This window comes from Antechinus flavipes, chromosome 1 (assembly GCF_016432865.1).
Source record: "Antechinus flavipes isolate AdamAnt ecotype Samford, QLD, Australia chromosome 1, AdamAnt_v2, whole genome shotgun sequence".
Classification (NCBI taxonomy): Eukaryota; Metazoa; Chordata; class Mammalia; order Dasyuromorphia; family Dasyuridae; genus Antechinus; species Antechinus flavipes.
In genome coordinates, this window is record NC_067398.1 from 698,384,359 (window position 1) to 698,396,623 (window position 12,265).

Here is a 12,265-nt window from a genome sequence, read left to right on the forward strand (position 1 = left end):
TTTTCTTGTTGCTCAATCAACATTTGTGACAATGGGCATCCTTGTTTCAAGCCTGATCTTATTGGGAATGTGTCTAGTTTCTCCTCATTATAAGTAAGCTCACTGATGGCTTTAGATACATGCTGCTTAACATATTAAGAAAATATTATGAAAAACTCTTGTGCTCTCTAGTGTTTTTAACAGGAATGAATGCTGTATTTTGTCAAAAGCTTTTCTTCACCTATTGAGATTATTATATGATTTCTGTTTGTTTTGTTATTGATATGGTCAATTATACCATTAGGTTTTCTTATATTGAGCCAATCCTGCATCTCTAACATAAATCCCACTTGGTCATAGTATATTGTCTTGCTGGTAATTTTTTTTAAATCTCTGCTAATATTTTATTTAAAATTTTTGCATCAATTTTCATTAAGGACATTAGTCTGTAATTTTCTTTCTCTTTTTCGGCTCTTCCTGGTTTAGGTATCAATACCATTTTGTGTCATAGATGGAATTTGGCAATATGCTTTCTATGCCTATTTTTCTAAATAATTTACATAATATTGGTATTAATTGTTTTTTAAATGTTTCATGGAATTCATTTGTAAATCCATCTGGCTCTGGAAATTTTTTCTTAGGGAGTTTATTGATGAGTTCTTCAATTTCTTTTTCTAAAATTGAGTTTTTTTTTTTATTTCCTCTTTGCTAATCTTGGCAGTTTATATATTTTTTATTTATTTTTTAAATATATATTTTATTTTATTTTATAATAACTTTATATTGACAGAATCCATGCCAGGGTAATTTTTTTACAACATTATCCCTTGCACTCGTTTCTGTTCCAATTTTCCCCTCCCTCCCTCCACCCCCTCCCCTAGATGGCAAGCAGTCCTATATATGTTAGATATGTTGCAGTATATCCTAGATACAATATATGTTTGCAGAACCAAACAGTTCTCTCTCTTTTTTTTTTTTTTAATTTTATTTAATAATAACTTTATATTGACAGAATCCATGCCAGGTAATTTTTTTTACAACATTATCCCTTGCACTCGCTTCTGTTCTGATTTTTCCCCTCCCTCCCTCCATCCCCTCCCCTAGATGGCAAGCAGTCCTATATATGTTAGATATGTTGCAGTATATCCTAGATACAGTATATGTGTGCAGAACCTAACAGTTCCCTTGTTGCACAGGGAGAATTGGATTCAGAAGGTAAAAATAACCCAGGAAGAAAGACAAAAATGCAAATAGTTCACATTCATTTCCCAGTGTTCTTTCTTTGGATGTAGCTGCTTCTGTCCATCATTTATCAATTGAAACTGAGTTAGGTCTCTTTGTCAAAGAAATCCACTTCCATCAGAATACATCCTCATACAATATCGTTGTCAAAGTGTATAATGATCTCCTGGTTCTGCTCATTTCACTTAGCATCAGTTCATGTAAGTCTCGCCAGTCCTCTCTGTATTCATCCTGCTGGTCATTTCTTACAGAACAATAATATGGAATAACATTCATATACCACAATTTACCCAGCCATTCTCCAATTGATGGGCATCCATTCAATTTCCAGTTTCTAGCCACTACAAAGAGACCTGCCACAAACATTTTGGCACATACAGGTCCCTTTCCCTTCTTTAGTATTTCTTTGGGATATAAGCCCAGAAGTAACACTGCTGGATCAAAGGGTATGCACAATTTGATAACTTTTTGGGCATAATTCCAGATTGCTCTCCAGAATGGTTGGATTCCTTCACAACTCTACCAACAATGCATCAGTGTCCCAGTTTTCCCACATCCCCTCCAACATTCATCATTATTTTTTCCTATCATCTTAGCCAATCTGACAGGTGTGTAGTGGTATCTCAGAGTTGTCTTAATTTGCATTTCTCTGATCAATAGTGATTTGGAACACTCTTTCATATGAGTGGTAATAGTTTTAATTTCATCCTCTGAAAATTGTCTGTTCATATCCTTTGACCATTTATCAATTGGAGAATGGCTTGATTTCTTATAAATTAGAGTCAGTTCTCTATATATTTCGGAAATGAGGCCTTTATCAGAACCTTTAACTGTGAAGATGTTTTCCCAGTTTGTTGCTTCCCTTCTAATCTTGTTTGCATTAGTTTTGTTTGTACAAAGGCTTTTTAATTTGATATAATCAAAATTTTCTATTTTGTGATCAGTAATGGTCTCTAGTTCATCTTTGGTCACAAATTTCTTTCTCCTCCACAAGTCTGAGAGATAAACTATCCTATGTTCCTCTAATTTATTTATAATCTCGTTCTTTATGCCTAGGTCATGGACCCATTTCGATCTTATCTTGGTATATGGTGTTAAGTGTGGGTCCATGCCTAATTTCTGCCATACTAATTTCCAGTTATCCCAGCAGTTTTTTATCAAATAATGAATTCTTATCCCAAAAGTTAGGATCTTTGGGTTTGTCAAATACTAGATTGCTATAGTTGACTATTCTGTCTTTGAACCTAACCTTTTCCACTGATCAACTAATCTATTTCTTAGCCAATACCAAATGGTTTTGGTGACTGCTGCTTTATAATATAATTTTAGATCAGGTACAGCTAGGCCACCTTCATTTGATTTTTTTTTTTCATTAATTCCCTTGAGATTCTCGACTTTTTATTGTTCCATATGAATTTTGTTGTTTTTTTTCTAGAGCATTAAAATATTTTCTTGGCAGTCTGATTGGTATAGCACTAAATAAATAGATTAGTTTAGGGAGTATTGCCATCTTTATTATATTCGCTCGGCCGATCCAAGAGCACTTAATATTTTTCCAATTATTTAAGTCTGACTTTATTTGTGTAGAAAATTTTTTGTAATTTTGCTCATATAATTCCTGACTTTCCTTTGGTAGATAAATTCCCAATATTTTATGCTGTCATCAGTTATTTTGAATGGAATTTCTCTTTATATCTCTTGCTGTTGGATTTTGTTGGTGATGTATAAAAATGCTGAGGATTTATAGGGATTTATTTTGTATCCTGCTACTTTGCTAAAATTATGAATTATTTCTAATAGCTTTTTAGTAGAATCTCTGGGGTTCTCTAGGTATACCATCATATCATCTGCAAAGAGTGATAGTTTGGTTTCCTCATTGCCTACTCTAATTCCTTTAATCTCTTTCTCGACTCTTATTGCAGAGGCTAATGTTTCTAATACAATATTGAATAATAATGGTGATAGTGGGCAACCTTGCTTCACTCCAGATCTTATTGGGAAAGGTTCCAGTTTTTCCCCATTGCATATGATGCTTACTGACGGTTTTAAATATATGCTCCTGACTATTTTAAGGAAAAGTCAGTTTATATTTTTGTAAATATCCATTTCAATCAGATTGTCAAATTGGTTGCCATATCGTTAGGCAAAATAACTCCTAATTATTGCTTTAATTTCTTCTAAATTGGTGGCAAGTTCACCCTTTTCATTTCTGATGCTTGGGCAGCTAGATGGTACAGTAGATAGAACAGTGGCCCTGAACTGAGGTCAGGAAGACCCAAGTTCAAATCTTACCTCAGATACTTAACACTTCCTAGCTGTGTGACCCATGGCAAGTTGTGTAACTCCAATTGCCTCATCAAAAAAAAAAAAAAAAAGGTAGGGTTTTTTTCTCAATTACATATAAACAAAAATTTTTAATATTTTTTAATTTTAAAATAATTCTGAGTTCCAAATTCTCTCTCCGCTTTCTTCCTTGAGAAAACAAGCTATAGATTATACATGTGCAGTCACACAGAACATTTCCATATTAGCTAGAACTGTCAGATCAGGCAAACACTGTGCCAGGTTAGGACCCAGTGATCCAGCAGAGGGCTGGCCTTAGAGAAGCTGACATTCTACCCACATCCTAGTTTTGCTCTTCATGCTAGGGGCATGGTGAACACAGAAGGGACTTCCCTGTAAAAAGTCATGTTCTGGGCTTCAGGTGTGTAAGGCCGACCTAGACTTGGAGCAGATAACATCCTGGGAAGTTGTCTAGTCCAGAGCTAGCTTTGCAAGACTCACGTGCCCAGATATGTATGATTAGAGCAGTCTGGGAAGGGGAGAGCAGAAAGGCAGGTGGCGCTGCTCTGGTTACCTCATGTGGCTGGGGTCTCTGCTGTGAGTGGTCTGCGGCCCTGGGCAGTGGCGTTCTTTAGGTGGGCCGTCGGCAGATCCCGCGGGGGCCCCAAACAGCAGTCCAGGCCTTCCTCCAGGTGACGGGTGGCCCTTGTCCCCTGGTCGAAGGAGGAACTTGAGCCAGTGGGTGATTAGTGAAGCCAGCGGGGAATGCAGCGCCTCAGGAAGGGCGGCGTTCGGGGCCACTTTTTTGTCTGGATGCTGAGCTCTGTGGTGGAATCTGTAAGGGATTCTGAACAGTGAGGGAGATGGGAAGACTCAGAGAGATGGAGGCGAGGACTCTGGACTCCATCCAGACAACCCTGCAGAGGAAGCCCTCTCCATTTCTGCCTCCAGTCTTCCCATTCCCTGTCCAAGGGTGGACAGACCTGAGGAAGGATAGACAACGTATTTTAATAAAAAAGCAATTGGACTTTTAATGGTTCTTCTTTTCCATTAGGCATTAATATCCTAGTGAAGTCCAGAGGCTTCCAGTATTTCATGTGTAAGTATGGAATGGATGTGCAGCAGGATTTCCTGCTGAATTCCTCTCCCACCCAAGGGGTGTAAGGGGCAGGGCCACGTGTGGGCCTGTCTGTGTCATGATTGGGTAAACTTCCTTGGAACAGAGTTACTGTCATGTTTTGTACTTGACTTTTACCCCTTCTACGAGAGCTGCCCTTTCCATTGACCTGGAAATGATCTGTAACTTTAAGCCAGGTTGAGAAGCTGATCTCGCTCCTGCCCACGGAGTAGTTCAGAAGGGAACAGCAGGCTCCAGATGAGTCCCTCCCTGGGGAATTGAGCCGATATATTTAACAGTGCCTGGGAAATAATCATACGTATGAGGGGGGTGGGGATGTGGATCTGACAGTATGGCTGTTGGAGTTCCCTGGGACTGCTCCGATAAGTCTTAGACGTCCAGGGAATGCCCCCGGTCCCTTCATCTGGACCGATAATGAAGCCAGAAACCTTGTGACCCCGCCATGAGCCTGCCTTTGTTTCCAGACCTGGTGGTGGCCATCAATGGGATATGGATCCTTGTGGAAACGTTCATGCTGAAAGGTCAGTACCAGCTGGGCGACTAGCCGTGGCCTAGGCAGGGTCTGGCCTGACCCCTGAGGTCATTCCCCCATCTCTGCTTTGCAGGTGGAAACTTCTTCTCCAAAAACGTGCCCTGGAGTTACATCATCTTCCTCACTAGTGAGTTCTCAGGGCCATGGGAAACCAAGAAAGGCTTTCTGATGGGGGAGGTGGGCAGGGGGCTTTGGCTGCAGCTAGAAACTCATTCACTCTTCACTAAAAGCTATGTCACCTCCTGCTAAAGCAAGAGTCAGCTCCGGTCTCACGCTAGCAAATGCTCCCAAAGGGGATGAGCCTATGAGTGGGGTCCCTGATATGCTCCCGGCTAGCTGTGTGACCTCAGGCCATTCAGGTCTGTTCTCTGAGCTTCCACTTCTACTTAAAAAGCATCAGAATAGACCGATTCAAAGCCTCCCTGTGTTACACGCCAGGATTCTGGTCGTCGGGGGAGTGTCTGATTTTGCTCCTCTAGAAGGGGGAGGTCTTGGTTCACCCCACCCCGAGACGGGCGTCAATCTAGCATGAAGGGGATGCTGAAGCCAGTTAGTTGAAAGGAGACTGACCAGAGATGGAACCTTTGTGACACAGCATCAGAGAAGCTGCAAAAGGCAGCCTGGGATATTGGAGAGGTGGGGTGTGCTGCAGAGAGGCTCTCTTCTCGGTGGCAGGTCAGACAACTGTCCTTCCAACACAGTGATTCTCTTTCAGTCTACGCGGCGGAACTGCTCTTGAAGACCACCGGCTTGGGGCCTGTGGAATATCTCACCTCGGGATGGAACCTGTGAGTGGGAGGAAGGCGGGGAGGGGAGGGGATGGCGCTTCAGACAGGCCCTGGCCCGGCCCGGCCCTGCTGCTGCCGACTGCATGGGGCTCAGAACCTGGCCGTCTTCCATAGGGTAGGAGCCCAGAATCCTTGATCTGACAGAGCCTCGTAGACTTATCTTCCCAACCCAAAGGGGAAACTCCCTTAGGGAGAAGCTCAAAGCCGGGAGGGTAGGAGAGACCTAGTGCTTCTCCCAGCATCACCTTCAGGTGTTGTGGAAGTCACTTCCCGGCTTGGCGTTCCACCTCCTTCATGGGATGCCTGAGAGCAGGAGTGAGAGCTGAAAACTGGGGGGGCTAGAAAGGGAAGAAGCAGCTTCTGTTATTTCTAATGCCTCATGTGGCCCTCGAGGCACCAGAAAGCCCCAGTGTCTTGGGGTTTCTGATCCTGGTGCATCACTAAGACGAGGGATCCCAAAGAGCTTCTTTTCACTTCCCTGGGGCTTCTAGCTTGTGGCTGCTTAACTGTGCCTTTAAAGAAGCCAATTGTGTGGGGATCAGGAGGGGTGTGAGACACCCAGCATCAGCCATGGCAAAGGATTCAGTGCAGAGCCCAAGCCACCGCTCAGGGACCACCGGTTACCTGCTGGGTCATTGTTTGTGCGGCTGTTGTCCAGGGCGTGTCAGTGTGGGGATCAGGAGGGGGATACACTGGCTGCTGCTTCTTCCCCCTTCCAGGTTTGACTTCTCTGTAACAGCGTTTGCCTTCCTGGGACTCCTGGCCTTGGCTTTCAACATGGAGCCTTTCTATTTCATCGTGGTCCTACGCCCGCTCCAGCTCCTGAGGTGAAGGGGGAGGCTGGGAGCCCGAGCTCTGGGGAGGAGGTCAGAGGATCCCCAAGTCTGATCTGGGAGCTGAGAGGGGAAATCGCGGAGCCTGGTCCCTAGGCATCCCCATGAGAAGGGCTTGTGGTTGCTCATTTCATTCGTGAGGGAGGCAGGCAGACTCACTGCCCAGATCCTTCCCTGAGGCCCCAGGTCAGAGTTCTCCTGTTTCAGAGTCTGGGGAAAGGGCTCCCGGCTCGACTGGGCTGGAGATGTGGTCAGCCTCCCCGCCACGTGGCGGCTAAAAAACCAGTCACAACTCTGGCCCGTTCTGAGAGCTTTCCGGGCCCAATTGTCCTTTGCATGACTCGCTAAGCCCCAGGACCCTTGTCCTTCCAGCAGTCTGCTCTCTCTGGGGGACCCATCATCACTCCCTCGCGCCTTAGTGTTTGGAGAGGAGGCTGGCCGGCCTTCCGCTGGGTTTGCCACATGCACGCTCTCCGGTGCCCGACCCTGCCCTCCTTGCTGGAGGGGCCTTCGTCCCTGACCTCATGGAGCTCTCGGGCAGCAGACTAAGAAATGGGCTCCGGGGGAAGGCGCAGAGAGAACTTATCCCTGGTTTGCGTGACCCTTAGCCCCTCTCCAGGCTTGGTGGCCATAGCCCCCATGTTTTCAGTGAGGCTCCTCCTGCCCCCTGGGTGCTCCTAGGCCAGTGCTTGCTGCTGCCTCCCTGCCCGCGGGTGCCGAGAAGAGGAAGTTAAAATTAGCAAGTGCTTGAGGCCCTGTGGGGGACACGCGGGCGAAAAGGAGCACAGCCCCGGGCCCCAAGATGTCTGCGACTGGGAGAAGCTTGGGGGGGCTTCTCGAGGGCTCTGGGCGCCCCGGTGGGGCCCTCTCCAGGCCTGTTGTTGCTGCCACCATCCTTCTGTTACAGGCCCTTCCCCTGGGTGTCCTGGACCCCTGGGGCAGTTTCAGCGCCCCTGCTCGGAAGCACAACTTTAAATGGATAAAATACAAACACAGAAGTTTAAAAATAATCAATTATATGGAATTGCAATTATCAGAATCTTCAAAGTCCAAGTTCATGGCCCCACCCACAAAATATTGGTTCACAGACCCCAAATTACCAACCTTGGAATTAGTTCCTTTGCCCCGCGAGCTGGAGTCTCTGGAGGGGGTGGATTGTGCTGGAGACGCGCCTGCTCATCCCCTTCTCTGCACAGATGAGGAAGTGGGGGAGGTTCAGCCAGGGTGGTCTTTGAAAGAAAGGGGGCAAGGGCGTGTCACCGCGGCCCTCGAAGGGATCCATTGATTTTCTCTGTCTCAGGTTGTTTAAGCTGAAAAAGCGGTACAGGAATGTGCTGGATACCATGTTTGAGCTGCTCCCCAGAATGGCCAGGTACCGCCCCATCTCCCAGGAGGAGCCTCGGGGGGCGGGGTTTAGGGTGCTCCCCCCAGGGAACCTTCATCCCTTGGGGAGGGGCCGGGGCTGCGTTGTGCCGACAGGCCCTCCCCCGCCTCTGCCCAAGGCCCATAGCCAGCCGCCAGCTTAGTGGGAGGGGGCATGGGGAGGCCTCGCAAAGTCGCCTCAGTGGCCCCTTCCCCAGCTCACGCTGTGGCCTTTCTTTCTCCTCAGTCTGGCCCTTACCCTGCTCATTTTCTACTACTCCTTTGCCATCGTGGGTATGGAGTTCTTCTGCGGGATCCTGTACCCCAACTGCTGCAAGTGAGTATGTGGGCTCTCCCCCACCCGGGGCCCCTCCCTCGGAGGGAGCCAGCCTGAGCCGAACCTCGGGCCTGTGCCCCATCAGTGCCTCTCAGCCCTGAGGACCCCCTGGGACCTTGTGGGGCTCCCGTCAGCAGGGCCTGGGCATGGGACGGCCCGGGCAGTCAGCTCGCGGACTGCAGGTGCCGGAGCCCGGCCGCCGCCTCCTCTCCCCTCACTCCGGGGGCATTTTCCCAGAGCCCCTCGTTGGGATCCCTGCGCCCGGGCCCCTGTCCTCCAGCCCCCGAGGCCCGGACGTGCTGGCAGTCGGCAGTCGTGGTGCCCGGGGCCCGATGTTCTGCAAACCCTGCCAAGTTTGCTCCCGGCCCTGCCACGTGCTCTCTTCTGTTCGGAGTCTGAGACCTCGGCCTCTGCCGCAAGTGGCCAAGGGACTCCTGAGGGGAGCAGCGGCCCCCCCGAAGGCCTTGGTCCAGAGCTAGCTGTGCAGGAGCAGGCAGGAGGGGTGAGGCAGGTCCTGGAAGACCCCGGGGGTGCAGAAGCAGGTACGGAAGCAGGCCCAGCAGGGAGCCAGGCTCAGGACCCCTAGAGCAGGGAGCCTCAGAGGAGATGCCTCTTTCTCTTCTCCTTGTCCATTCCTTCTTCTGGTAGCTGAGAGAGGGACTGGGAAGGAGGCATGGGACCAACTGAGACTTTCGGGCTTGTTCATGACTCGGGAGGCGGCACTTGGCGTCCGAGGCAGGTAGGTGAGAGCAGACTCCGGGCCCAGGGATAAGAGGGAAAGGGCCCCGCAGCGAGAGGCACTGAGGGACCGAGGACGTGGCTCAGCTGCTTGGCTTCGAGCGAGCCGGCCCCATGCGCACCGTCCGCGGGCCCCTGCCCACCCGGCCCCTTCTGCTTGCTCCCCGCTCCAGCACCAGCACCGTGGCTGATTCCTATCGCTGGATCAACCGGACAGTGGGCAACAAGACCAGCGTGGATGCGGGCTATTACTATCTCAACAACTTCGACAACATCCTGAACAGTTTCGGTGAGCCCCGAGCGGGCAGGGCCCGGGTTCTCTCTGGGAGGCAGGCCCGCGTGCCAGGGCCGGGGGCTTCGTTTGTTAGGAGAGGTGGAAGGGAGCACCAGGAAGGCCCCGAATGATGAGGTTGGGACCTCGTCCCGGGTCCCCGTCAGCCCTTGGCTCCCTTGACCTCAGCACCTTTCCTGTAGGAAGTCGGTCATTATGGGTGAAAGGCAGCCTCGAGCCGTCCCCTTGGTGCCATCTGCACCTGGTCTCACATCGCCCTCCTGGCCCTCCCATGTTAGACTAGACTTGTTCCCGGCTCGGCTCTGGGCTAGCGGGAGAAAGGCCGTGGGCTGTGAGGGAGCCGCAACCTCTGCCATCTGGCCTTCGAAGGCTTCCTGGGGCCCTTGGAGGTGGGCGGGTTGGTCCCTTGTGTGTCGGAGGGAAGCGTTCCCCTTCCAGTGGGGGCTCTGTCCGTGGAGCTGCCCAGCTTTCAAGCCAGATAAGACTTCCACGTTGGGAGTTTCCGTGTCTGTTCTGTAGCCTGGGGCCCTCAGGCTGCCCTATAACTAGAGAGCCAGGGTGGGTGATTTGGGGGCTCAGGGGCTCGGCTCACTCTGTGGATAGAGAATGGCCTGAATGGCAGCAGTCACAGTGGGTAGCAAGGGGGAGAGACCTGACCTTGAAAAGCTTTGGGTTGACCCGGGATCTTTCTTATTGTTCTCCTTCTCCACCCGCCACGGCAGTGACCTTGTTCGAGCTTACAGTGGTCAACAACTGGTACATCATCATGGTAAGGAAGGCCCTTCTTTGCTCACCCACCTCCTTTTCCATGTCCGCCAAGGACTGGCCACAGGTCAGCCTGCCCGGGGCGGGGAACGCCAGGGCCACCCTTCTCCTGCTCCCCCGTCTCTGCGGGGGAGACCTTCCATGGAGGCTGTGACTGATGCTCGGGGCCCTTCCCCCCATTTTCTCTGACCGTCCAGAAGGGGTTTTCAAGTGGAGATCTCCTACCTCCCTTGGACCCGTCCCTTCCCGAGCCTGACTGCCTGGCTCAGCCTCCGGCCCTCTGGCCGACTGCGTGGGGCCGTGGGCCCCGTGCACTGGGCCTGTGATGGCCGCATGCCCAAGCGACCTCACGCGCTGTTCTCTCCTTGGCCTTCAGGAAGGTGTCACTTCCCAGACTTCCCACTGGAGCCGCCTCTACTTCATGATATTCTACATCGTGACCATGGTAAGTTCCTGCCCCCGGGAGGGCGTCTCTCTTCCCCGTCCCAGGCCCCCCACTCCCGTGCCGGTGCAGGGGCTGTGCTCCCGGCCCAGCTCGGCTCGCAGAGGCCTCCCTGACGCTCCTCGCCTCCCTGCTAGGTGGTGATGACCATCATTGTGGCCTTCATCCTGGACGCCTTCGTTTTCCGCATGAACTACAGCCGGAAGAACCAGGACTCTGAAGGTCAGTGCCAGGCGCACTGGGCCCCGGGGGCTGCGGCTGCCTTTGAAACCCCCAAGTCTTGAGAAAAGCGGGGCCCAGGGGAGAGCCCAGATAGCTGAGAAGGCCCCGAGCCCCTGCTTGACGCTCCCGCTGTTTCCCTCCTTCGGCAGTAGACGGCGGCATCGTCCTCGAGAAGGACATTTCCAAGGAGGAGCTGATCGCAGTCTTGGAGTTCTACAGGCAGAGCCAGGGCTCGGGGGCCGAGGTCTCTCAGCTGCTGAAAACCCACTCGCAGATGGACAAAAGCGGGGTAGGTGTGGGCCGCAGTCCCCGGGCCGCGACGGGCGGAGTTTGGGGCTGGTCCCCTCCCCTGCTAAAGGTGGGCCAGGAAGTCCTGGTGAAGGACAACGTGGGGCCCCTCGTACAGGCCCCCAGTAATGTTCGGCCTTCTTTCCTTCAAGCAAAACTCGGTGGTGTTTCTGGGAAGAAGGTCAAAGACTAAAAGTGACCTGAGCCTAAAGATGTACCAGGAAGAGATACAGGTAGGAGCCGCCACACTGACCGCAGGCCCCCGGCCCTGCCTCCCTCAGCCCGGCCTGTCGGCTGCAGCACTCCCTGCCTCTGCCCGGGCCGGGATGCTGCAGAGGGAAGGACAGGGCTGAGCTGGGGGTCTGGAAGCCCCTGCCTCAAATCCTGCCTCAAGCATTTACTAGCTGTGTGACCCTGGGCAAGTCCATTAGCCTAAGCCAGCGTCCTGATCTGTAAATGAGGATAGCAGTGCCCCCGACAGGATCTTTGTGGGGTTTGCCAGCCTGAAAGTACAATGAGCATTTTAGCTCTTGGCCATTGGTGCGAGGGGTGCCCCTTCCCCAGGGGAACCTGCCCCGTGGCAGCATGGATGGCTGCCCTTTCCCGGGGTCATAGACTGAGCCAGGTGCTTCCTTGGGACACACAAACACCCCCATTCCTGGAGACCATGTGCACATCACAGGGGCTCCCCTGGCACTGGCCGTGAGACCCCAGGGTTGTCCCCCATGTGCAGGGGGAGACAGAACCTGGCAGCAGATGGTGTCCATTGTCCCTTAGCCCACTTTCCCAAGAACTTGTGGGGTTTAGAGCAGCCAGAGGAGCAGCTGAGAGGGCGAGTTTGAAGGTGCCGTTTCTGGCTCCTGTGATGGGGGCGTGAGATTTCTGCCCTCCTCTCACTGACCACCCTCCTTCCTCTGCCCCTCCAGCGGGACAAACCAGGGAACCTTCCCTCCCTCCTCGGAGCCGAGCAGGGAGCTGGGCCGGGGCGGCTCTTGGCCCTCTGGCGGGCTGAGGATTGGGCTCT

The 12,265-nt window shown here is 51.4% G+C and overlaps 1 protein-coding gene across 3 annotated transcripts in view; it reads left to right on the top strand.

The window, feature by feature from the left end:
* The window catches only part of TPCN1 (two pore segment channel 1), a 55,839-nt gene that overhangs the window by 40,700 nt on the left and 2,874 nt on the right, over window positions 1-12,265 (top strand). For 2 of the 3 annotated variants that reach the window (XM_051972832.1, XM_051972834.1), the window contains 13 exons: window positions 4,559-4,603; window positions 5,107-5,163; window positions 5,248-5,301; window positions 5,890-5,962; window positions 6,682-6,789; window positions 8,096-8,167; window positions 8,405-8,494; window positions 9,406-9,521; window positions 10,247-10,293; window positions 10,666-10,734; window positions 10,869-10,953; window positions 11,103-11,242; window positions 11,394-11,474. In XM_051972832.1, coding sequence (XP_051828792.1) covers window positions 4,559-4,603; window positions 5,107-5,163; window positions 5,248-5,301; window positions 5,890-5,962; window positions 6,682-6,789; window positions 8,096-8,167; window positions 8,405-8,494; window positions 9,406-9,521; window positions 10,247-10,293; window positions 10,666-10,734; window positions 10,869-10,953; window positions 11,103-11,242; window positions 11,394-11,474 — 1,037 coding nt within the window. The remainder of the gene's footprint in view (window positions 1-4,558; window positions 4,604-5,106; window positions 5,164-5,247; window positions 5,302-5,889; window positions 5,963-6,681; window positions 6,790-8,095; window positions 8,168-8,404; window positions 8,495-9,405; window positions 9,522-10,246; window positions 10,294-10,665; window positions 10,735-10,868; window positions 10,954-11,102; window positions 11,243-11,393; window positions 11,475-12,265) is intronic. The other variant, XM_051972833.1, reaches the window with a different exon arrangement.